Here is a 26,388-nt window from a genome sequence, read left to right on the forward strand (position 1 = left end):
ACAAATATTTAAACAATAAATTGCGTTTTTTGGAATTTTAAAAAACGGCACTCAATGCTATTTGCAAGATTATTTAAAAGACATGCAATTATGATATCCTCTATTCCATTTTTGAGCAAAGGGCAAAAACAGAAGAAAGGATACCTTCTTTTTTGATATTCAATATTTTTTCTATATTCAACTGAAGAATAGGTTACAGGATAAAAAAATTGATAACAAATCCAACTAATAGAATACAAAACTTTTCTTGGATATTTAATTGGTATATGGCCAGATGTTACCTGCTGAAAAAGGATATTCAGAATACAGCAGCAGCAATAAAAAATATTATAAATTATATATTTAATTCAAAATCTGAAATTGATAAAGAACTGTGATCACATAGTTACTGAAAAAAAAGTTTTAATCAAATTGAAAATATTCAGGTCTTTCAGAATGGTCTTAATTGGGAAGGGGCAAAAATGTGGATTTTGAAAGGGGGAAAAAGGAAGCAAATTTTTACTTTAAATGTAAAGTTTAGAAGGCTAATTAACAGTAAAAAAATTCTATCTGTGTCATGTATAATTTAGATCTTTTAGATAGTCAGAAAGATTAACAATTGTTTGCAAAATAAAGGTTCATTAGTGACTGTTTCATTTGTTTCTACTCTACTTTATTTATTGACAGACTTTTTTTTTTTTTTTTTTTTTTTTTTGCATTTTAAAATTGAATTGTGTTTACTAGACTAACATTTCTTTTTATGTAATGTAATTAAGACTATCTTTAGAATAAGGGGGGGGGGGGAACTAAAAACTGGCTTTCTATTTATGTTGATTTAAAACCTACAATTTTAAATTGACATAAAAAATATCAAACTTTAGGTTCATTCTAAAAGGCAATACTCTTTAATTGGCTTTCTATTTATGTTGATTTAAAATATACAATTTTATATCAAAAATAATATATCAAACTTTAGGTTCATTCTAGATGGCAATACTCTTTAAATGGTTTATTTTTAATTAGTAAATATGTGATTATAATGACTGCCTCATATTTTGAATTTAAAAAAAAAATCTAGATCATACACTCTATTTAGCAATATAGTACATTAGCAATACAGAAGAATCCTACATGAATACCACAAAGTCTGTTGCAGCAACACTGCAAATATTCATGATATTAACTTGCTGTCAATAGCAGTAATGTTGGACCCAATTATGGTTCATGCATTCCATTATTAATTTTTTTAAACTTTAATGTAAAATTAAATTATTCATAAAAGACATGAGAAATGACATAATAAATTACAGTAACACATAAAAAAATCAAGTATTTCATACTCTCACTTAAATCAATGTGACAACATTCCCCAAATAGAAGGTAAGATCCAAATAGACAGAAGGGAAAGTACCACAAGATGTTAAAGTACAAGGTATTCAATTAACAATAAATAATCCATCAAACATAAAATTACCCATCAGTATTGGATGAGAAAAATATAACATACAATTTAAAAAAATGTCTCCAATTATGAACCATAGGAAACAAATGAATTGCAGACGTAATTAATATATTTACATGTTTAATAAGGTTTCTCAGAGAAAATACATAAAATATTCATTTTAATGTAAAATTATTTTTAAAAAAAGGCATCCAAATTGCAAATTACCTTTAATGAAAGAAACTGTGAGGCTTCAGGAAGTATAGATAATAAGCTATATGCATAATGCAAATCAACTCTTCGCTGGCTCAAAATTCTCAGAACTATTGTGTATGTAATGGAGCACAAATCTTGGAAAACAGCAGAATGTACTTTACTAATATTAGAAGCAGACTGTAAAAAAAAAAAAAAAAAAAAAAAAAATTAGCTTTTTAATTATAAATCTATTGTATAACAGGAATTATATATACAGTAATTTTAATTATAAATTAGGAATGTAATCTTCATAAAATGTTAATAAGGCAATAATAATTACTTCCATCGCACCATCTTTCTACCATTTATTTAGAATTCTAATGATTCATCTAAAAGATGAGCATAAAAATTACAGTACAAGGAACATCATAGTAATGCTTTTATTAAAAGCATTTTATTTCACTGAATAAATATTCCTTTCGTTTACACAAATAGTTGGGTTTTTTAAATCGCTATGCCATCAAAAATATCCTTTTTTATGATATCAAAAGTTTTCGAAGAGCCAATAAATCTCTCTTTTTTTTTATATTTTCCATGCAAAAGAAAAAAAATAGAATATCAGTCTAGCAGAACGTTAAAAACGATTGGACAATTCTTATAAATGACAAGTAAGACCACAGTTTAACATATAGGGTTGGAACTTTGTTACAATTTACAGCAAATTTATAATTTAAAAGTCAGGGTAGAAGATATTCTATTTAACATAATATATAACTCCAAGTCGACCTTTTTGATTATTCATTCAAAAGCAACTACATTATCTATCTACTTGGTTGCGTAAAATTTTGGGGGGAATTTCTGACTCTGAAATTTTTCTAGATGGTGAATTTTGTTATGTATTCAAAGATCTGTCACATGCTACTAAATAAAGAGAGGCGAATAAACAGAACAATATCTCACGTGGATACTATTTCACTATGCTTAAATAAGTTTTTGATAACATGTAGGTGACAACTATTTATAACTTTTTATTTATTTATTTATTTGCAATTTAAAATTTAATTAATCAAAAACTTCCATTTTATTAATAGACCAAACATCTAGATTTTTTTTTTAAGTAATACAATTAAATTCTTGTAAAGTATCTTTGGCTGTGGAATGAACCTCGTATCTGGTATGACTTCTCACTTATTTGTTCTCCCTGGTTTATTTTTTCTTCCATTCCAAAACTAATGTGGGGATGTGTAAATCTATTCGCTTCATTTACAAAGATTTATTAAAAATTCTGTAAAACATTACATTATACACATTGAGAACAATCGGAAATTTAAATGAAACATCCTTAATGCATGAATTAATTTTAATGAAAATAAAAACATTATATTAGGTCAGAACTATTAGAACTATCAGATAATCTTTTTTGGAACATGCTTGAAATGCCCATGAAAGGGTCATACAAATACTACCTCCCACATTCTTCAGAGAGAGTTTCAGTACTGCACTTAAGTACAAAAACAAAGAAATGGCATAACAGTATTATCTCCAATTAGTGGGTCTGTTGAAAACCCTTGGCAGATATGCAGTAATTTTGCTTGCTTCTCTCCCTCTCTAAACTACAAAGAGAAAAAATTGCTACCTATTCGTAATTAACAGTGTTTCCATAACAACACTTTTACCATTAGTGGAAATCTCGATGTAAATCAAGTCATAATCAATTTTTACCCTACTATAACAAAAAGATATTAAATGTATATTTTGCTGATTTTTCATGGACTCAAAATAAACAAAAAAAAAATCGAGCAGTTTTCCAAGGCTCTGAATATAGAATTATAAAATTTAAAGAGTTTTCAAGGATTTTCAAGAAAGCCTTGAAAACACTTTTTTGTTGTTGTTGTTATTATTGAAAAATGCTCAATGTATGGATAATTAATAAATCTTCTTTCCAATATTTTAAACATAAAATTTGATTAAAGAATTTAGATACTTTTAATGCACAGACTGGCATACAGAGCACATTATTGGATATGTATTATTAAGCCAAATACATATGAACAAAGATAGAAAGCCCACAACTTCTATATTCTAATTGTATGTGACAGATTTACCTCACTTCCTCCAATAGTTCCTACTGACCTTGAGACAGTTAGTTCAATTTGGTTGCATATGTAAGAGCATAAAATGCTCTGTGACATATTTCTTCACCAACCTAACTCTCATGAGACATTGTGAAAATTATCCTTCGAGAGCAATATGCAAATGCATGAAATGTTCTCTGATGTATTCCATTCACCAACCTGACCATCATGAGATATTGAGAAAATTATCCTTGAAGAGCAATATGAGGCTGTTTTGAAAGAATTAACACACTTTAAAGTGTCTATTTTTTTAAAATAAAGAAATATAAAAATATTTTTGAGACTGAGATTAATTTCAGAAAAGTAATCTACTAAAAACCTACCAAGTTTTTAGTTTCTAGCATGACTTACCAAAATAAGGTGCCATATTCCTGAGGCTAGTTTAGAATGACAGCAAAATCAATGCATAGATTCAAAAATTTGACTTAAATGCAGACTAAAACAGAAATAAGCAAGGAACTGATGTAGTAAATATTAGAGCCCTAATTGCACAAAATCTGCTATAGGTGAAGAAATAAATTTCTCACCATGTTTTTCACAAACATTTTTTTTAAAGACTATATGGCCTTACATTTAAGCCTCATTTTTAATTATGAAAGATTTTGTCTTATATTCTGAGCTTTAAGTTTTTTGTGCAATTTTAAAAATAAAAGAAAAATAAGAAAGTTACTTCATATGTATCAGTTATTCATTTAACTTCTAGCTTATTATATCCCAAAATATAAAATGCCTAGTTAAAATAGCGCAAAGTTGAAAAAACATACCAATCTATCTTGAGGGGTCCACAAAAGTAATATGTGTGCAGAAGGTTAAACTTTATTTGCTAAAAAAAACATTATTTCAAAGAAAAATGTTAATCTTATTGGTAATCAGCATCAACAGATTAAATTTCCTACTTTGTCAGATGATTATCTTCATACTAATGTAAACAACAAAGGGTTTAATAAGTGAATTTTTCCACACATTAGAGATCTTTCCATATAACACCCAAGATAAAACAGTACAAAATTGTTTAAAATTAAAATAAAAAATAAATTTGTCATCAACGAAACAGAGATGAAGTGAACTGAAAGTAACATAAAAGCAATATAAGTTCAAGAACCTTTACAACAGATATCTAACAAAATAATACTCTATATATGCATAAAATGAGGTATTCTCAAATAATGTTTCTTATGTTCTTGCTACATAAATTATTTTCTCTTAATGGCTTGAAAAATTAATCAAGAAATTCAACTTACAGCTGAGACTTTGCTCTTCATATGAAAATAATAAAGCAATGCTCGTAAAGCTGCAATTCCTTGACCTCTGTCTAACATATGTTGATCTAACTGCCTCAGGGAGTGTAAAAGTACATCATTCTCAGAGAAGTTAATTTCAATCAATGTATCATCTAGAAATATAAAGAATTTTTTTTCAAATAATTATTAAATTTCACAGGTTAAATTATTGTAAGTAAAAAAAATCTAAGCCAAATTCAAATCGCCATACAATTTTCTTTATACATATTTTTTTAAAAATTTATATAATTAACTTATTCATATTTAAATATAACTAAATAGTCATTTAATTATACTTAAATATGAATATTTAGAAACTAATGAAGAATTGTTTCAGTTACTCTTCTTAAAACATAAACTTTTAGTTAAAAATACGACAAAAAAAATGATAAAAATAATAAATTGATTCAATATACTTAAGATATTTTTCAAGACATTTTCTAAAATAATATTCAACACTCACTTTAAGATTATTCCTTTCAATATTTTCTTCTTAAAAGCTTAATTGCAAGGGACAAATATTTTAAAAAACAGATGCAACAACTCCGTTTGAGCTTATTCTAGATACAGCATAAAGGAAGTCCAATAAAAAAAAAACCTGTCAAGATTCCTTATGAATGCATGTATTTATAGACAGCAAAACTTTCACTATAGTGTTGAATAAAATGTAAGGGGAAAAAAACTTTACTTTTCTTTTTTCAAAAATTGTATATTAATGGATGCAGCAAAAGGATATCAATTGACAAACAGGAAATACTTAAAGGTATCAAGAATGTTTGTTAGCAAAAAGATTTGATGGTAGTATTGAATAAACTTGACAAAGTCATTTCAATAGAGGAAAAGGAAATAAATGCAGGTATCAAGGGTGCTTATTAGCAAAAAGATTTGACAAAAACATTGAATATTAACAAAAAAAATATTTTTTTAACATTCCAGGAAAAGATTTTTGATAGCATATTTGTTATCTAACAATGCATAAACAAAAGTATACATTGTTCTAAATTTTAAAGAAAGAAAGAAAACAGCAAATCTTTTTAAATTCATTCTAATAATAATTTTCATGACAATTAAGCATCACCATTTTAATAAAGAGCATAAGAAAATTGTACAAAAAAAAGGATTTTGTCATAAGTTTTAAAGCCAGCATATAAAAAAAAAAAAAAATCATGATCAACATTAATAAGAAAAGAAGGGGAAAAAAAACTCATGTTTTGGAGAAGAGATGTTTCCGATTTTTCCTGCTGCATTATTGCCTTAATGCACTAAAGCATTTAACCATTAGTTGAATCCAATGAAATTTTATAACTCCAGTATTATTATGTATTTCAATTTACACATGCAGTTTCTTTAAACAATTGAATATAGCAGCATACATGATAATTTTATATTTAATCATATAGTAACTAAGCATAATCTTCATTTTGAAAATAGTTAATATATTTCTATTACTTGGTTGCTTCACTAATTCTCTGAATGCCATCATAACAAATTCTGTAACATTTTCACAATCCAGCTGAAATCCTTCATCACAATAGAAAGGATAAAATTTCCATTTGTGATATGAATTCATGGTATATTCTGGGGATATTGGCATCGAATGTAGTCCTGTAATTTTATTTATTGAAGAAAGGAATGTAGAAAGGTGCATAACATCCATATATTGTTCCAAGGAATCTATATGGAAAATATAACAAGAACAAATAATTAAAGCCTTGAAATATAAACTAGAGCACAATTGCATGCAAACAATGGATATGTTTCAAGAATTGCCCAAAATCTTTTTTTTTTTTTTTTTTTTTTTGCATAAAACAGAAAGGATAAAGAAAGAACCTTTAATACATTGACTACTGTACTGAATTTCTTACAATGTTACAAGGCTTCACCCCCACCCCCCTGCAGCAGTCAAGGTGTTAATAGAGAAAGTTTCTTTGACAGAAGAGATTTAAGTAATAAAAGTTAGCAATTATAAGCAGTGCACTCTGAGGTTTATCTTTCAATATAAACCAGGCAATTTAGTATAGTATTTTAATACATTTTTAATCTAATATGTCAATGATTTATTTTACATATTTTTTTTACTTAAATAATTTTGAGAAAATGCTTTTATTATGATTATGCAGCATCCAAGTTTCCATAAACTACTATTTTTGCAAAATGCTCAAAATTTAATAACTAAATGAATATAATTAAATAGATAGGAACTTGGCGAAATATTAAAATTGTCCAAAATTTTACAATTTGTATTTTTTTCAACTAATGATATATTATTTAAATTGTAAATAGATTATTTATTTGGCAACTAGGTTTTAATATTTTTTCAAATATGTGCCCCCTTTCCAGCAACTCTAGACAGTTGCCTAGTTAGAAATCTATCACTATTTGTTGATATCTCTATTTGACATTTACTGGAAGATTTTGATGCATTATTCTGAAGATCTAATTCACATTTTATGATGAAACCATCACCACAAAATAAAAATTTTAAAAGGAACAATTGTCTTTCGAACACCAAGTGGATCTTTAAATTAGATTAAAGTCTTTAAGTCTACGCACAGTAACTCCATCTTCACCTAATAGAGAAAATCCCTTTTCTGCCATATTTGTAAGTCAACATCGCCAAACATAGTTGAGATAATTCATTTTAAAGCAAAAACACAGCTAAATAGAGCCAAACGGCTTAATATAAAGTTGCTATAAATGAATCAAAAATAACTCTTCATATTAAAAGTATTAGCTAGATTGATTGTAGTTATATTTCAAAAATGTTTGGGGGGGGGGCATTGTTTACTGAATAGTTCAATTCTTGAATTGATGACATACAGCCAATGACTGAAGGAAATGGACTTTCCAGGAGGTCAACATCAGATCATATTGAAATTCAGATTTAAGGATTTATGAACAATACTTGCCAATACTACAAGACCTTATATTATTTCAGCTGAATAGATTATAACTATTGTAGATTATGTAGTATGAATGTTACAGTCATATTGAAAACATGTTCAAATTATAAACAATTTGAAGAGTTAAAAGCACTGAGTCTTCAGCATTAAAAACATATTCAATTTAATTATTATTAATTAATTTTAATTATTTCACTTCAGATTTGAATTGGTCTACAGATGGGTAAACTTTTTAAGGAAAAGAGAAAAAAAATTGGTGGACTAGAATCATTTATTATAAAACTAAATAAAAAGTAGAAAAAAAATTTCAAGGATTCCTTAATACTAATCTGATGAATGAACCTACGACAGCCTTTCTAAAAGCCATATATTTGCTATATATATAGTATTTCTGTTTAAAACCTCCAAAACGCCAGCATATGGCTTATAATATACTCTTAATTTTCTAGAGAAATTGTACACATCAGATAAAAATGCAAGTGCCATATTTCAAGATTTACAAAAAAAGAACAAAAAAAAAAAAAAAAAAAGAAGATTCTTTATGATACAATATATAATACTTATATATTGTATATGTATTACAATGTATTCCTTAACTATTCTAAAAATCTTCAAATTAAGGAAGAAAGTTATAGTTTATGGTTAATGATAAATCAAAAATCCAAAAAAATAATTTCCTAATTCAATCGACAATAAAGATAAAAAACATCAATTCTCAAAATCAGACTTAAATTACTTGGCTTCATTTTTTTTAAAGCAGTTTGGGGACGTCTCTGAACATAACCAACAAATTTAATTTTAAAAGTGAAATGTTGCAAAACCAACAATGGTAACAGATTAGCTGATCACCAAAAAAAATCTAATATAAAATAAGTTCACATACATTATTTTCATAATTTATACAGCAAGCTGAAACAGTCAAGATACATCTCCTCATACAAATGCCGAATTTTGAAACATTATTGTTAACCCATACATATTTGAAACAAAATGAAAAAAAATTGTCACACCTGAATAAAGCTTGTTTCTAAAAAAATCAGTCTATAAAGATAGGTAAATCTGATAAGCATAAAATATTTTTTTTCAAAAAAAATTTTGTTGCAAATATTAAGAAAAATAAACTTTTTATTACATAAATAATTTTTTTAAAAAAATCACCTTCTTTGCAATAAGTAACAGCAACATTATTTAAATGATAAATTGTGTTAACCATGGCTTCAAAATTAGTATCCTTTATGCTCCGAAAATTCTGGTAGAAATGATCAACAACTTGCATAAGAACTTGTGCAATGTTACCAGATAAAAACGATTCTGTTAGTTCCCTAGAACAAAATAGAACGGCATTAATAAACAATATCAGCATGACTGTCTAAGGCTATTAATTTCACAATTCCATTAATGAAATATTTAACCAATATGACAACTTAATTTTCAAAACTAGAGATACATCAAAATATTTATAAAGTATCAATTTAAAAAAAAAATACAGAATTACAAAAAAAATTTCAGGCATTTTTACAATATATTTAGATTTTGATATAAATTTCAAAATCATTAATTAGAGTAACTATTAAAGTTTTATCTCAATTGAAATGTTATAAATACAAAAGTTGAAATGTACTAAAAATTGACAAAAAGACCCTATTTAAAACTCTTACTTCAAAACATTAATTTAATAATAGGTTTAAAATTTTCAACATAAGATGATTCTAGTGAGTTAAAAAATAAATTTTAAGATAAAAAAAAGACTTGAAGCAAACTAGGATGGAAAATTTATATTCAAATATGAATTTTGAAAGAATTCTATACACAAAAACTATACATGAGCTTTCAGAGGAAGTCAAGTATTTTCACATCAGAAATTGAAGAGAGAAACCTTTCCACTCATTTTTTTCCACAGACACTTTAACTAAACAGCTGGTTAGTTAAAGTGTCTTCTTTAAAATAAGAAGACACTTATGTTTATGAATATTCTCCAACCTGTAATTATTGATATTGGAGAATCCAGGTACTGATTGAATTCTGCAGTCACTTTGGTTGGCATGGTTTTCTTTTTAGGTATTACACTCTGCTTCAATACCATTTGGTCTCGTTCACTCAGTTCATTACTTTGCTTTACTGGATGCAAGATACTTTAAAAGGTAATATTTAAAGATAATTAACTAAACTATTTCTGGTAACAGAAATTTTTTAATGTATTTCAAAATAAAACAAGAAAAATATTTAAATGTTTCCCTCACCTTTTTATATCTTCTTGTTAGCATTATGAAAGACATAAAATATGAAATGAAGATGATAATATTAAAACAGGAAATGTGAGGGGGGGGTAAATATTCATATAACCTAGTAGCATTCTATTATATAAGCTTGAGTATTCTATTATTTAGCTTGAGTAATTTGCTTTTAAAAATAACCTAAATAATATTTCTTTAAAATACAGAATTCAGAAGCTACAAATTTCTAAACCATTACAACTAAAATTTTCCAATTTTCCCATATAATGAAAATATTATATTTAAAAATACATTTCAGCATTCTTAAAAAAGGAGAGAAAATTATCTAATATCCTCCCCCTATAAAACACAAAATTATTTTTAAGTTAAAAACACAGTTAAAGAAAAATAAAATCTGTAAAACTGATTGAATATGAATTGCAGAATAAAGAAGCATGTTTATTTAAAAGTTTACATAGTAAGAACATATTTATTTGCATAAAGATTCTAAAAAATTAACAAGATACTAAAAAATAAAACTATATTCTTTCAACTGATGGAATCATACTGCGAATTCGTAGATAATGAATCTATGTCAAGCACACTAACATTTTCAAAATGCTTTTGTTATAATGATGCAAAATAAATGAGACTGTAAATTCTTCGTTAAAAAGTTTGAATTCGGACCTCCCTACTTTCTTTTTATAAATTTCTTAAAAAATATTGTTTATGGAGTCGCAAGGATAAAAGATGATTTTAGAATAAACACCATAATCTTACAAACTATAATCTAAGACAAGCTAACTTGGTGAGAAAGCTGCAAAGCAGAGAAAGAGTTACTCTCTGCCAGCATTCACCAACTACAGGCGCCCCCCCCCCTCCCGCCTATTTTTTAAGTTATGGGTATATCAAATCGTTGTGACTCTTGCACTCTTAACAAAAAGAGAAAGATGTCCAAATAAGAAAAAACATTTTTTCAATTATTTACTTAAATGCATAATTAAGCATTAGCTGGCAAAGAGAAATACCAATTTAAATGGAAATATAATATATAAAAACTGTAAGTGTTTAACATTTTTGTGCATATATATTTCATTTTATTATTTCTATCTCTCATGCATATGTTATCTTGACCTAAAGGATATATCAATTGTTTCACTAATTAAAAAATATATATAATAAAATGTTACACTGAATCCTCATGGCAATTAAACTATATATATATAATGTATGATTGATGAAATTTTAATAAATCTGGAACTGAAACCAATTTTTAATTATATACTTTTGAACAAAGCATTTTAAAAATTCTCTTTAATATGCCACTCCAAGAACTGTAAATGATGTTATATTAAACATATGGCATGTATATTATACAGAACAATTACAAGTATCATATCCTATTTACATTTTTTTATTAATACCATTCACAATTTTACAAACACACTTTCAATCCAATTTCTCAGTTAAAATCTAATGTTTTTGAATTTCATTTTGAAATGCATATTAAACAAAACATATAAAATTAATCAAAATAAAAAGAAAATGTACTAAATCAACATATTGACATTGATACAACATTACAACATATTTACAATTTCTCAGTCTTTTGCAGAATTTTTTTACCTGCTTTCATACATTAAATATTTTACCTATTGTAATTTGAATGTGTGATTTTGGCATCCAATATAAACATTTTTTACGGTTATTCTTTCACATTGTTCTATTGAAATAAAGGATACTTGAAATATTTCAACATTTAAAAACAATAATTAGGCTATTAACATTGTATAATGATAAAATTTAAACCACATATATTACTTATTTGATTAAGTTACAAAAAATATCGAATGCAAGTCAAATTTTAAGCTATGTATATATTATTTTCATAAATTACAAACAATCAGGAAATTTTTTGAAATTAATATGGTATGCACAATACATATTTTATATTAAACAGCACAAAACAAGCTTTATATCTTATTCTAAATATTTCCCATGGCAGAATTTACGATTTTGCAGGTATTCTTTAGACCCCAATAACCTATCAAATTAACCTTATTTTACATTCTTTTCAGTTTATTAGACAGAAGGGAGAGGTGAACAGAAATTAGCTGCTGGTTCATGTTTCAACAATTGTGCAATTCCAAGAAACTGGACACAAAAGTACATGATTGGATAACAAGGGGGGGGGGACTATACAAATTCTGCAAAACTGCACAAAATGTGAGCCAAAAAAAAAAGAAAATGCACTGACATTGATAACTATAAACAGTTTTATTGAAACTTTCCTTTCAAAATTTGCAGAGACCTATGTTATTTTGAATTTATTTAATGAACTTGATTATTTCTTGTGCATCATGAATTTATTCTCAAATTCATTTATTCTTTCTACAAATCAAAAAGAAAAATCATGCATTTTTAATTATATAAAATTTGTTTTTAAACTGCAGTTAAAATTTCAATTGCATTGCAAATTTAAAAAACAAATAAATAGAAACATTTAACAATCCATTGAAACAATATTTGTGGTAGTAAATAGTGAAAAAGATTACAAAAGCAAAAACTTGAAAAAGGAAGGGGGGAAGGAAAGAATATGCTACACACCATACACAGTGATCAAATCAATCTGATATTTCTTCCACATGGAGGGGAGGGGGAAAATCTATCTCGCAAGTAAAAACAACATAAATGTTTATACAATTAAAAGGGATTAGAAAAAAATTCTTAAATACTTTTTAGAAAAAGAAGCACATTTATAATAGAAAATAATTAAAAATAAACAAAGAAAGATGCAGATAGTTGCATTTTAGGAATATAAAATATAAATTCAAATTTTAATCATTAAAATAAGATACACCTATTCAGCAGGGGAATTAACTTTTTTCCTGATTTTGTGATTAGCTCAAAATCAGATTATTCATATTTGCATAATTTCTTAAACATCCACTGATAAAGAATTTTTTAGACATATAATTTAATATAAAAATGTTGTTCTTTGCTTTAAAGGCTGATTTTTCTAACCTGAAAACTATAAAATCAAAATAATTAAATACTCAGAAAATACAAGATTGAATGTGATGTTGCATCAAGCTGTCCACTCACAGAGAAAAACAGAAAAGCAACTTTTGTTTTTCCCAGATATAATCACCTTTCAAGATGGACCATGGTGATCAAATGACAGGAAATAATTGCTGATTCTCAAAATTTTAGGACTATTCTAGATTTCAAATACAACAGCTTGAAGGATAGATTTTCAAACTAATTTTGGGCAAGAATGCAAGAAGTTGCAGGTTGTTATATAGCAATCCAATCTTGACATACTAAGCAAAGCTCACTCATCTGATTCAATGACTCTGCCTGAGATCTTATTATTGTACATAATATTATAGTATAGCATAGACTTAATTTATAGAAATAAATATTTTGCTTAGATTTAAAACTGCCTGTGAACAAATTTAACTTAACTGACTTAAAATTTAACATGACAACAAGAAAATATAATAATATTAAATTAAGACTTCAATATAATAAATTATAAGTACATACTTGCATAGTTTAAGAACCCAGTCATATTTCTCTTTCTGAAGGCAGCTAGTTATCAAAAATGCCATCACTTCTTCCCGTTCAAATAAAAGAATATCTCCTAGTCTGAAAATAACATCATCATAAAAATCAAAGATTAAGACTGAACAGGGCTGGCACTTAAATTAGGGAGAAGACTCTTGTTATTATGAAGTTGAAATAAATCTAACCTTTGCGCTATAAAAAATAATACTTAATAGTTTTTCTTAAAAGCAACATTTTTGAATAAACATTTGCACTATCCTTTAAAAATATAATATATTTTGCTAAAAAGCCTCTTTTCAGTTTCAGTAGCTCCACTAGTATTAAATAGTTTGCAGTCACTATTCCACATATTGATATTTTTTCTCTGTCTTGGAAATTGAACTGATCTATGCGGATGAAAAGGAGAGTAACTAGAAAAGAGATGAGCTCCCACAGTTTTACAATCTCAAAATTCTATTTTTAAAGCTATGGTGGTGATCATTTATTCTTGTAATATTTAAAGTAATCGGTATTTTTTGTACTTTAGAATTTTAAATTCCTTGTACTTTTTTAAAAAAAATTTCAAAATTCCAGCATTCTCTATTTTATAGATGATTTTTAAAGTCACTGTAAATTTTTGGCCACTATTGTCTTATGATGTCATGTGATTGGTCTAGATAGGTTCATGTACACAATGAACAGAGCATATGTAAAACAATTAAAATAACATAGCTTTAATATCTGTCAATTTGACAAAGTTATGGACATCTAAACAAACTGAAACATAATCAATTTTCCAGAGAGCAGATGATTGCCAAAGGCAACTAGTAATATATATAATAAATACTGCAAAATCTAAGCAGCAGCCCATATTTTATATCGCTAACATCAAGAGACAGTAGCTTGCTCCTCTTTCATACTTCCACTTCCACAGTTCGAAATGCTAGACTACTGGAAGACAGATTGGTAAAATGACAGATTAAACAGATATTACTGTATAATGATTTAACCATGTTAACTTAAGATTCCAGACAAACAAATTTTGATCTCCTGGTTTCTATCCATCTCCTTCAAGTTTCTTCTATCTATTAATCTATCTCTTTCAAATTAATTCTATTTCATCAAGTTTTTATCTCTTTCAAATTTCTTCTGTCCCATCAAGTTTTTTGATTTCTTCAGTCAATCTCTTTCTAGTCTCCCGGAAAGTAGAAATAAAAATAGATTGCAGGAAGGATGAAGATCTTGGTTGAATTCATAGAAAGGAGAATGCAACTCAAAGAGGATGAAAATAGGGGTACGGAATATGAAATGTTCACTTATCCATAGCTCTTTATTATTGAAGAGAGAAAAAAAAAGTTTAAATTAGGAAAATTATTCGCCCCTATAATGAAAACTTTTGTCCAAGAAAGATTTTCAATAGCAGCAACTTTATAGAATAAAAGTTATTTCCAATCCCTTATCTCACCTGATTTTTATCTAAAGCAAGTAATATTTCAATAGAAAACACTTGTCGACTGCATTCTCTTACATCCTCATAAGTTCCAATATTTGCAAAATTAAATGTGGAAACAACATGGTGGAAAATATTTTGCTTTCTTTTATATTTCCCTTCCAGCTTAAGAGTGGAAGATCATTATTATTTGTGTGTAGCAAATTAACTTTTGATAATAATCTCATTCTTCGATACTGTTCCTTGAGTCAAACAAAAGGAATCTGCTTTTGCCTCCCAAAATGTTTTTAAAAAACCTTTAATTTACATATCATTATTGGACAAAATAATCCCTTATTTGAAGATACAACTAGAATAAGTCCCAAAAAAAAAATTCAAAAAAGCTTCGCTTTTTTAAAAATTCAACATAAATAGTAAACTTTTGAAATATTTTGATAAATTTTACATGTTTAGTAAAAAAATTCTCCCAAAAAATAAATAAATAAAATACAAATATATAATTACCTATATAGTCTAAAAATACAAGAAGAAATTGGCTTCTGTTTTCTGTCTATAGAGTCAATTACCTAAATAGAGAACATTTATATTTTACAAAATAAAACTAAAAGTTAATGAAAATATATATATATATAACAGTTTTAAAAGTAGAAAATTAAATTCCCAAAATATTGCTAAATATACATAACTACTAAATATATAATTGACAAAAACTAGATAAATAAATTAAAAGATTAAGACAGCAAAATGGTCACACAATTCTTACATTAATTTTACAGTAATTGTAGTAAAAACCATAGCAAAATACCAATGCATGCAATGCTAAACTTAAATGGTGATACTAAATTATTTACAGATTATCCAATGAAATTTATAGCTAAAATTATAAAAAAATGTAATGCTTTGAAATAGAATTTGTTTTGATAACTAAAAACACTGCAGAAAACACAAGAATGAAATTGTCACCATTTTAATCATCTGATATTAATTGGCTGTTAAAAAACACAACAACACCATTAAGATTCTTAAACACTTTAATAATCATTCAGGAATGTTAAACTGCCAATCTTTACAAATACATGTTTATACTTCTTAAAATATAATGCAAAGAATATCAAATCAAATTAAACAGAATTTTTAATAAATGGTTAAGAAAAATAAGAATGTTTTATAACAAAAAACAGTAGTCAAAACAAGATATATGTTATAACAAAAGTATAATAAAAATATATTACACAATATTTAATTATATTACAAGAACATAATAAAAATATGTTATAAAATATTTAATTATGTTATTCCAAACAGCTGATCTCGTTTCAAGATGAGTGCATGTGTACATTTCCTAAACAATATGTCAAAAAATAATTCTCAAATTCAATATTTTAAACTATGAACGCATTTTTTATATATCAGCCATCTATGAGATTTGCTTACCTTCTGGTAACCATTCTCATATTTTAATAGATTAATACACTTAAGATGTATTTTCATGTGACACAAGAAGTATTTTTACTTGGAAAACACACACTCTCAGATGAATAATAAAAATGTATGAATTGAGTTTATATTCTTAAAAGTTATTACTTTTAGTCTTTATCCATAATATATACATACATTTAAAGCTAAAAATTTATAAAAAATGAAACAATAAAGAAAATATTAATTTATTGAGGAAAAAAAGAACATTACTTCAATTTTACTAGAACATTCAAGAAATAGTATTCAAAATGTATATAATTCAAAACTAAAGTGGAAAATTATACTGCCCTTGACAGTAATTCTACTAAATCAAGAAACACACACAAGTTACTGATTTATAAATTAATAACTTTATCAGAAGAGATTTTCTTTACTAGTAATATTTAATAACTTATAATTTAAACTGTGCAAAGAGTTAGATAAAATTTTGATCAAAAATGTTAATGAATGCAATACATTAAATGCGATTTCTAGCACATTTCGCTTCACTCTCAATCAAACACGTCATAATTAGAATAGGATAGCAATCATTTCAATTGTTGAATTCCCTCTGACTTTTTCTGATATTTCTAGGTTTTATACAAAAAATTCCAAGACTTTTTTTGGATACAATCTAAAAATCTTCAAAATGATCACACTTTTTATTAATTTATTTTGCTAAGCACATTCCTCAAATCTCAGATTGATGCCACAAATTTATATACAAAAGACATACATAATCATGCATATTAACAGAGCATTACAAAATAAAATAGTATGATTCCTTTTAGTGGTATCTTCCCAGGACATGTAGTGAGAAACTGCTTCAAAAATTAAGTAATTTTAAGCATTATACATTTTACAAAGAAAAGAAAATGTTTTAACAAATCCTAGTTTTCATAAATAATGTAAACAAATTCATGAAGTTTTTTAAAAAATCCAGCTCTGAAGTTAGAAGAAAAATGAAAATAAAAATGCCAGTCGAAGTATTTTTTGAAGCCAGGGCAAGATAATAGGTCACATTGTTTCAAATTTTAACCAAACTCATCAAATGAAGAATCTTATTCATAAACTGCATTAAAATTTTTGTTTAAATAAAAGTGAAGAAAGCATTTTTTTTCCCCCTCCTTTTTCTGTCATGATTTTAATAATGGTAAAATAAAAATAATATTACTCAAAAAATTTAAGAAGTGATGATACTATTTTGAATTTATTTATATTAAGAATCATTGTTATAAATTGTGTCCAAATCTAATTTTTCAAAAAATACTAAAACTAAGGAAGAAAAAAAAATCACTCATTCAAACAAAATTTTTATCAATAAAGAAACTATTTTTTAAACCTTTAAAAAGGGTGTTAAAAATACTTTTGTGGCATAATATGTTTTGATGTTATTCTGAAAACACTGTTTCAAACACTGTTAGAATCAAACAAATTCTGTTTTGATTTTTTAAATTAAATTTTGAATAAAATCATTTCTTCATGGGCCTTTAATAACCCCCACCAAACAAATGACTTCCCAAATTTAATGCTCATAACTTTAATGTTTTATTCTGCATGTTGCTCTGTCAATCAGAATAAATCTTGATCAGTCAAGAGAGATTTAATTACAAAAAAAAATTGTAATATAAATTTTTCAAAAATATCAATTAAAAATATTCTAAATTTGCTGCTTTTTGTGAACTATTCCTTAATGAGTTCACTTATATATTGTTCATATTTGTATCTTTTTTTTAATTACAATTATTATTTGTTGAATGATACTGCATACCATATTTCAAAATATTATGAAGTTAAACAGTTCATTCTGATTTTGTTTGATGGTTTTCTTAAACATGTTCATCCCCTTTGGAATCATCAATGTTTAATATAAAATCTTGCAAATAAAAAGTTAAAGGTTTTTCAAAATTTTCAAAGAGTCTGTGAACTGTGTAGCAGCATAGCATTGATTTATTTTAAATAAACTTTTGACCCAGTCAAGGATTTTAATTCTGTCCTTAATGGATTCTGATAAGGATTTCAATCTTTCTTTAATATTTCCTTACAAGGAAAGCAACAAACTCTACAAATACCAGTTGTTAATACTAGTTGAAAAGGAAGGATAAGTTCATTATCTATTTCACAGGGTGCGTAGTGATAAACTGCTGCAAAAATTAAGATGTTGTTGTTTCTAATGGCTCTTGTCTAGATAAGCCCACTGACTTTAAGAAATCAATTGTGGTTTAAGCCAAGGGCCAAGGGTAAAAATGGCAGTGCACATTGTTGAAGAAAAAAAGAAGCAAAAAAATCATTAACTGTTATCTTAATATTTTTTTTAATACAACAAGCCTTTACGACCATGATTTCGAATTATCATATTCAACTTGTGAAGGGAACAAAACATAAAACAAAACGAAAAGACTTCTTCATCTTCACGAGAAAATTAAGCAAAGACCTTTTCTAAAAATTAAGCACTTTTAAGGTGCTTAAAAATGATTTTCAAATTTAAGCACTTTTCATGACGCTTAGCACCCTGATTTCAGTCCTCATAATATTAAGCAATATAATGTCGCATTAAATGAATATTTTTGTATGCATTTTAATAAATCAGTACAGGATCGTAGGATTTTGATACTATAAAATGAAGAATACATTAACTACAATCACATTAAGATGTGTTCACTATACATGAAACTGTATAAGAAAAATATATTTCTATTATTTTTTGAAAAAATTACAGAAGAAATATGTATTTATAATAAATGGAATACAAATTTTAAATTAATTTAATATAACTGACAATATTTTAAAATGTAAAAGCATTTTGTTAAATGTATAAAAAATTTAACAGACAAAAATTTTTTTAAACTATCAGAAGAAAATATTAGAATAATATCTGTCTGATATTTTAAAGATTCCATAAATTAACAAAGGATCTGTAATTGTGTTTCCCAATACTTTGAGAAAAAAGGCATACATGAATAAATGAAAAGAGAAAAAAAATGCTTAAAGAAAATATCAGTAATTATCTGATATTTACAAATTCAACTAAAAGGTCTCTAAGAAAAAACAATTAATATAATATTTATTTAAAATAAGTATTTTTTTTTATTTTATAATATAGATACTATTTTATATTCTAGATTAAGTATTAATAACAAAAATTTCATACTTTTACATTCATAACAAGTTCAAAGGGACAAAACTAAATGGTCAATTTTATCTTTTAAATAAAAGATGGTCATTAAAGCTAATAAAAGTAATTGAAATTGAATCTACTATCTTTTCCATAGAATGCAAAAGCAAAACTATTTTTGCTATCGTGAAATTTTAAAATATCTTGACATTTTAAAATTGGAGAGAAAAAAATGGGATCGTTTAGAAAATATATGCACATATAGTAATAAATTAGATACAACAATTAATCATCTACACTGCAGTTTTGAATGTTAATACAACCAACTTTTCTGTTCCTAAATTGTGTTGACTAAAAACATGAATGCTCTACAGCTCAATTTCTAATCAATCTGAAAATGATTAATTTATAAATTATTATGTCATTAGAATATCACTGTTATACCATAAATTATATATGAAATCACAAGGAAATTAAGTTTTTAAAACAATATACTGATAAACTGCAAAAAGTAAATATCCACTTTTCAATTATAGCCGACAATGTTACATTCTACATATGGGGGGAAAAAATCCAACGAATTGTTCAGTTAAATAATAATTAATAAAATTTAAAAATTTCAATTTTAGAATAAATTTTCCTGATTTTTCAAAAAATCACGAAATTTCCCAACCATTCCTAGTTTTCTCAAGTAGCTGGCATGTCCTGTAAATTAATAACAATTTAAACAATAAAAATAAAACAATTCAGGAAGTAATACTTGCTTACATATATGCAACATAATTGAAATTCTATTAAAAAATTTCAATACCTTTTTGAGGAGCTTGCGATTGCTTAGGAAATCCTCAATGGCTGTTTCTAGAATTGCTTGGCATTTAAGTTTGCAAGATACTTCAGAAAAAGTCATAAAAATGTCGAACTCCTTCTAATAAAATTTAAAATAAAAGTTAATTATGAAATTGTATCAAACTTTACCAGTTCCTTTTCAAAAATAAAACAGAATATTACAAATATATCAGCGAAATATTATCATGTATAAATATGAGAACAGAGGTAAAAGTTTGGATAAATGCCCAACAAAAATACAGTCTAAATTAGCATAAATGAAAATATAAAAGTTATTTAAACACACAAAGGATGCAAAAAAACTCTGTGTATGTTTACTTTAAAAAAAGTGCTTGAATTTTTATTTATTTTTTAAGTCGAATTTATAACTAATACTGCATAATGATATACAACAAAAAGTGCTTAAGCTGAATAAATTATATTTACTCAAATGAATTGCATTGCAAGTGTTACATTTAATGATTTATTTGGAAATGGAAAATATTATTTTACATGGTGTAGTAGGTCTATACAGGGATTTATTCGATAAAATATAAAATATTTACACAAATTACTTATATCTCCCACAAAGTTTACAATAACTGTCACTACAATCAAAACGTTATTTACAATATTATTTTTAAATCATCTCAAATACAATCCAATTATAATTATCACAAATAATGTTTTAAAAAATTTCCTAAACATCTAAAAAAAAATATCAACTAATGTATAGCAACTATAGCTCTCCTAAACAAACACACTTAAAATAATTAATACGAAATAAAATAGTTTCCATAAAGTGAAACAATTTTATTTCTATTACAATAATAATAAAGGAGAGTGTGTGTCTGTTGACAATCTATAAGGCAGATCAATAGACCTAGAACTAACAAATTTCCTACAAATGTATTTTAAGGGGCAGAAATATGCACTTCAGACTGAATCTTTCAAAATTCTATTACAACTTTAATTAAAATTAAATTTAAAAAATTTCAATTTTTTGTTGAAAATATTTTTTTTAGAAATGCCATAAAAAATATTTTTTTAACTATCTTCAAATTCAAAAGATTAACTTTTTAATAATACCAATTTAATTTTACGACATTTATTTTTGAAATTTGCAATACGATTCCATTGTTTCAGTAAAATTTAATAATTCTCATTGTAAGGCAAAAATGTGTCTATTTTTTCCATTGATGAAAGCTAAATTAAATTCCATTTATTTATTACTATACTCCATGGCCATGTTGTGGTAAACTGTTATGATTATATTATCAATTTATATATTAATTTTCTTGATGTTTAAGATTTTTGAAGGGGGGAAAAAAAGAATATTTTAGTAAATGTTATGATGTGTGCATGATTACACATGAGAGAATTTTATACATGTGCATTTTATGTTACTTAGACAACTAATTTATACAACAATAGTCACCCAAAAAAATTAACACATTGTGATGACACAAAAATTAAATATTAGAATGACAATAAAACAGCCAAATGTTAAAATATAAATTTAATTAACAAATAGATGGCAGTACAATAATGCCATGACAATGTAAATACTGTTAATAATTTAAATGCTTTAAAAATTAGCTAGTTTAAAATAAGATATTAGGACTTAAATTCATTTCCTTAGAATATTTCAATGATAAACAAGCAATATCAAATATATTAATTTAAATTGGATTATAATATATATTAAATGAAACAATTACAGGTAATTTTAATACCAAAATACACCAGATAATATTGATATCTACAAGTCAATATATCGTAATAATAAAATATTAATTGTCAATCAATCTACTTAAGAGGGACAAAATATAGCTTTAAATGCTCCACAGAATTAGAAGCATTTCTTACTTGTAATTTCAGCAAACATTTGAACAATATATGCAATTCCTTTTCATTAAATGTCTTATCGCTCTTCTTCAGAAATTCTACAAGATGTAAACCAGTATAAAGCATATTTGTAGCAAGTTCTTTTTCTTCCTGAAACACAATAAAAGTTTAAAGTCATAAAGGCAGTAATTCAAATTTCTTTCAATCAATTTTAATAAACAGATCAGACATATTTTCTTTTGTTCTGCTTGTAACTCAATTAAACATTCAGTAAATCTTATATATAACAATAATTCTAGAATTTATAATATTAGACTTATCTGTAATTCCGTTCTTAACTAAACTGTTATTTCCTTCAATATAAATAACAAAAATGCATAAATAAGAACACCTAGATTTAAGATTCGTAAATTTAATTCTAAATAGCATGGTTAATGATTTAAATTTCTGATATTTTTTTAGGATCTCTTAAAAATTAAAATACAGTGCTAAGTAATACATGGATTATTAGGGGTAAACGCAATAATTTTGGTTTGCAGTCAAATAATAAAATACATTTGAGGCTCAAACTCACTCTCAGGTTTCTAAAAATTCAGAAACATGAAATCTACAAACCACTACTACTGTTTGTTTTTGAAAACACATAAACATGAAATCTACATACACCAGCCATCCTGCAATATATTCTACATCAGGGTCGACACTCGAATCTAGAATAAAATTCCCTGTGTTTTCCCCGTACATATATTCAAGATACGAGAAAAAGTGTGAATAACACTCGTGTGCTAGTTATAATGGAATATGGGATTATGGTTTTAAGGAATGAGAAAAACAAAGGAAAGGAAGCAACAATTTAACATTACAAAGCAAGTTTTTTTTTTAATATTTATTTATTCATTTTTGCCGATTCAAGTATTTGGGCATCAATTTCTGCATCTTCTGCAGAATTTTCGGACATCAGTTTCATGGAGCTAATAGACCTAATCCGTAACAAACAAGGTACATTTCTGTATAGCCTAACATACATTTTTTAGCTATTTCACTTTCAGTGAATATATGTGAAAATATTTCCGATATATCATTGAATAAATTAAAGAGCTAATGTGACACAACAAATTTTAATGCCCAGACAAAATCAGTTTTAAATTATTGTTCTTGAACTAAAAAGTTCGTAATCGGTTTATTTTCGGAAATCTGATGGTTTCGGATTTGACGTGTCATTCCTCTTAGATACTAACTCTTTTGAATTGGCACGCAGTCCTGTATGTTTTCTTCTTTTGGTAGGCTAGTGCCCATTTTCCCATAATTATTTAGGCTTATTATCTTCTTACAAAGCGAGCAGTATGCAACAAATTGATTTTGTGTAACTTCTCAAACCCATTCAGCAAAATCATGATAGAATTTTTTTTTTTATCTGTCCAAATCATATTACATATAGATTTTGAGCAGCTCACTGAATTACAAATATTCTCTAATCTACTTCGAAGAAGCTCACAGTTTCTCAAATAATAAAAAACCATTCTGTAAACAAGGATGGTTGACTAAACACCACTGTGCTGCTTCTGAATATTCACTGTTCCTGTCAGAGAAATATATTCTATTGTTTCGTGCAACTGCAGAAGTCTTGCACATGCATATTAGCTGCAATTTATAGAAAATCATGGAAAAAGAGCAACTATCCCACAAATCGAAACTAGAATTATCTATACATAAAAAAGGGGGGAGAGAAACGCATTACATAATCCCGAATGTCCCCCCCCCCGATTTTGGAAGCTATGACTAAGAAATTTAAAATTCCCTGTATTTTTCATGTTTTCATGATAATTTTCAAATTTCCCTGCATTTTCTGGTTAATTTAGGCGATTTTTAAATTTCTTGTGTTTTTCCCAGTTTTCCCTGATCTCCCAGTGGCATAGCAAACCTGTATATTTAAAGTTGTTACAAAAGCAATAAGAATTAATATCATTTTACTGTTCAATTAATTACTATAAGGAATGTTGATGTATTAGTTTATACTATCCATAAATCCTATTTTCAAAAAAAAAAAAAAAATGTTTATTACCTTTATCCTTCTATGTAGTACTCTCAGACCTGAGACAAAAATAAAAACCTGATATTTAATAAAAAGTTACTTAGTAGTTGTTTAGAGCACTCTGAAGTGAAAACCAACCAAAACCGATATTAAAATTTTTTCTTAAAATTTAGGGAAGCTAGGGGACATGTATCACACCATGTCAGAAACATTGTGCATAAAAAAGATTTCTTTTTTCTTTTTTTTTTTTCTTTTTTGAATTTGATGTTTATTATAATCATTAACATTCAATATCAATAAAATTATTGTTAATATAATTAATGCACAACTACTGCATGAAAAAAAACAAAAATAATAGGTTGCACTAACAAATATTCTTACACATTTTCGTGATTTTTATATTTTTATATGTTGTGGAACATAAGTGCTTGAGGACTAAGAATGTCACTCAGCATTTCTGTATCCACAAAGATAATTTCTTCCCCCAATCATTTCAGGCACATGTCTAGCCTCTTTAGCACCCTTTACAGCTGAAAGTAATCAGCAATAGTTAATCTGTATATTCCTCATTCTGTTGAAAAAAATAAAACTCTTTGTGAGTTTCATGGTGTTTATCATAATCATCATCATAGTTATTGTGATTATTCTAATTATCACCTTTCTTATAATTATCATCTTCATCTAAAAGTCAACTTAATTCAGAATCATTGCAAATCAAGACCTCTAAAATTTCATCTGGATACTCAAACATTTTACTGTAAAAGCAAAATAATCAAATAAAAATTAAGGAAAAACATACAAAAATATGAAAAAAATCTCATATTGCCAATTTTGATTGAAGATAATTATGAAAAACCACTTTCAAAAGTTACATAAAATGTAAAACTAAAAACGGTCTAAAAACCAACTTGAGTCATATTCTCAAACATATTTGAATCCTATTGTATCACATGAAATTCAAAAATATTTAATATAATTTAACACTGCTTAGAAAATAATTTTAAGTTCAGTAAATAAATAACTAGATATAACAAAATAAAAAGTGTATTTAAATATTAATTAATATAATATTAACTTTAATTATATATTGAAATGTGCATCTAATAGCCATGTTGTTATATTTTGATAACATGCATTGAAATAGCAATTATGGATAAAAAATGTCATATATTGATTAGATGAAAAAATTAGGCATGATACTTCATTAAGCATCACACATAATGCATTCAGTTCAGCAGTATCATGTAATATATCATGGAATTACAACAGAATCAAGGAGGATAGAGTCTCGATTATTTTAACTGTTCAAATGGATAGATATCTTGCAATTTACATGGATCAGAAACATGTATTTTCTGTTGCAGTCAACAATTTCTGCTGGCTAATAGGTTCTTTTTATACTATTAAAGCTGCATACTTAAAACTTGCATCTATATGTAGAATTCCAAAATGTCAGAAAAGTATCTCCAATTATTCCATCTAAACTTCAAGCTGACTGACTTCAAGAAAGGCATAATGGTTCGAATATCGTAGAAATGACCGATCCTTAAGGAACATATCTAGTGCATTAAATATTCCAAAATCAATAGTGTCTTTTGTGATTAGTGTGTGTGAAATGGAAAGTGAGTAGCGATTGTTGGAATGTGCTTCGACTCAGCTGACTCACCAAACTAAGAGATAGGGACCAACGAGTGCTGCCCAAAAAAATTCGGAAAAACAGGACCAAAGTGATAGCCCACATACTCCAGGAGTTTCAATAAGCATACGGGATTAATTGTTTCTGTAAATACCATCTGTAAGGAAGCACATTTGCTTGGTTTCCATGGTCATGCTGCTGCCCATAAGCCTGTGATAACAAAATCTAACCAGCTGCTCAGATGAGGTGGTGCAAGGCACGTCAAAATTTGACTGTAGATGAGTGGAAACAGATTTTCGAGAGTGATGAATCAAGGTTCAATACCTACC

The 26,388-nt window shown here is 26.5% G+C and overlaps 1 protein-coding gene across 1 annotated transcript in view; it reads right to left on the bottom strand.

The window, feature by feature from the left end:
* The window catches only part of LOC129961988 (kinetochore-associated protein 1-like), a 102,739-nt gene that overhangs the window by 28,518 nt on the left and 47,833 nt on the right, over positions 1 to 26,388 (bottom strand). Inside the window, exons 29-36 of the mRNA XM_056075641.1 lie at positions 22,413 to 22,541; positions 20,530 to 20,643; positions 15,650 to 15,711; positions 13,696 to 13,797; positions 9,092 to 9,255; positions 6,480 to 6,704; positions 4,992 to 5,143; positions 1,649 to 1,813 (exon numbers count right to left, since the gene is read on the bottom strand). Of these exons, the coding sequence (XP_055931616.1) occupies positions 1,649 to 1,813; positions 4,992 to 5,143; positions 6,480 to 6,704; positions 9,092 to 9,255; positions 13,696 to 13,797; positions 15,650 to 15,711; positions 20,530 to 20,643; positions 22,413 to 22,541 (1,113 nt within the window). The remainder of the gene's footprint in view (positions 1 to 1,648; positions 1,814 to 4,991; positions 5,144 to 6,479; positions 6,705 to 9,091; positions 9,256 to 13,695; positions 13,798 to 15,649; positions 15,712 to 20,529; positions 20,644 to 22,412; positions 22,542 to 26,388) is intronic.

Source organism: Argiope bruennichi, chromosome 2 (genome assembly GCF_947563725.1).
Source record: "Argiope bruennichi chromosome 2, qqArgBrue1.1, whole genome shotgun sequence".
Taxonomy (NCBI): Eukaryota; Metazoa; Arthropoda; class Arachnida; order Araneae; family Araneidae; genus Argiope; species Argiope bruennichi.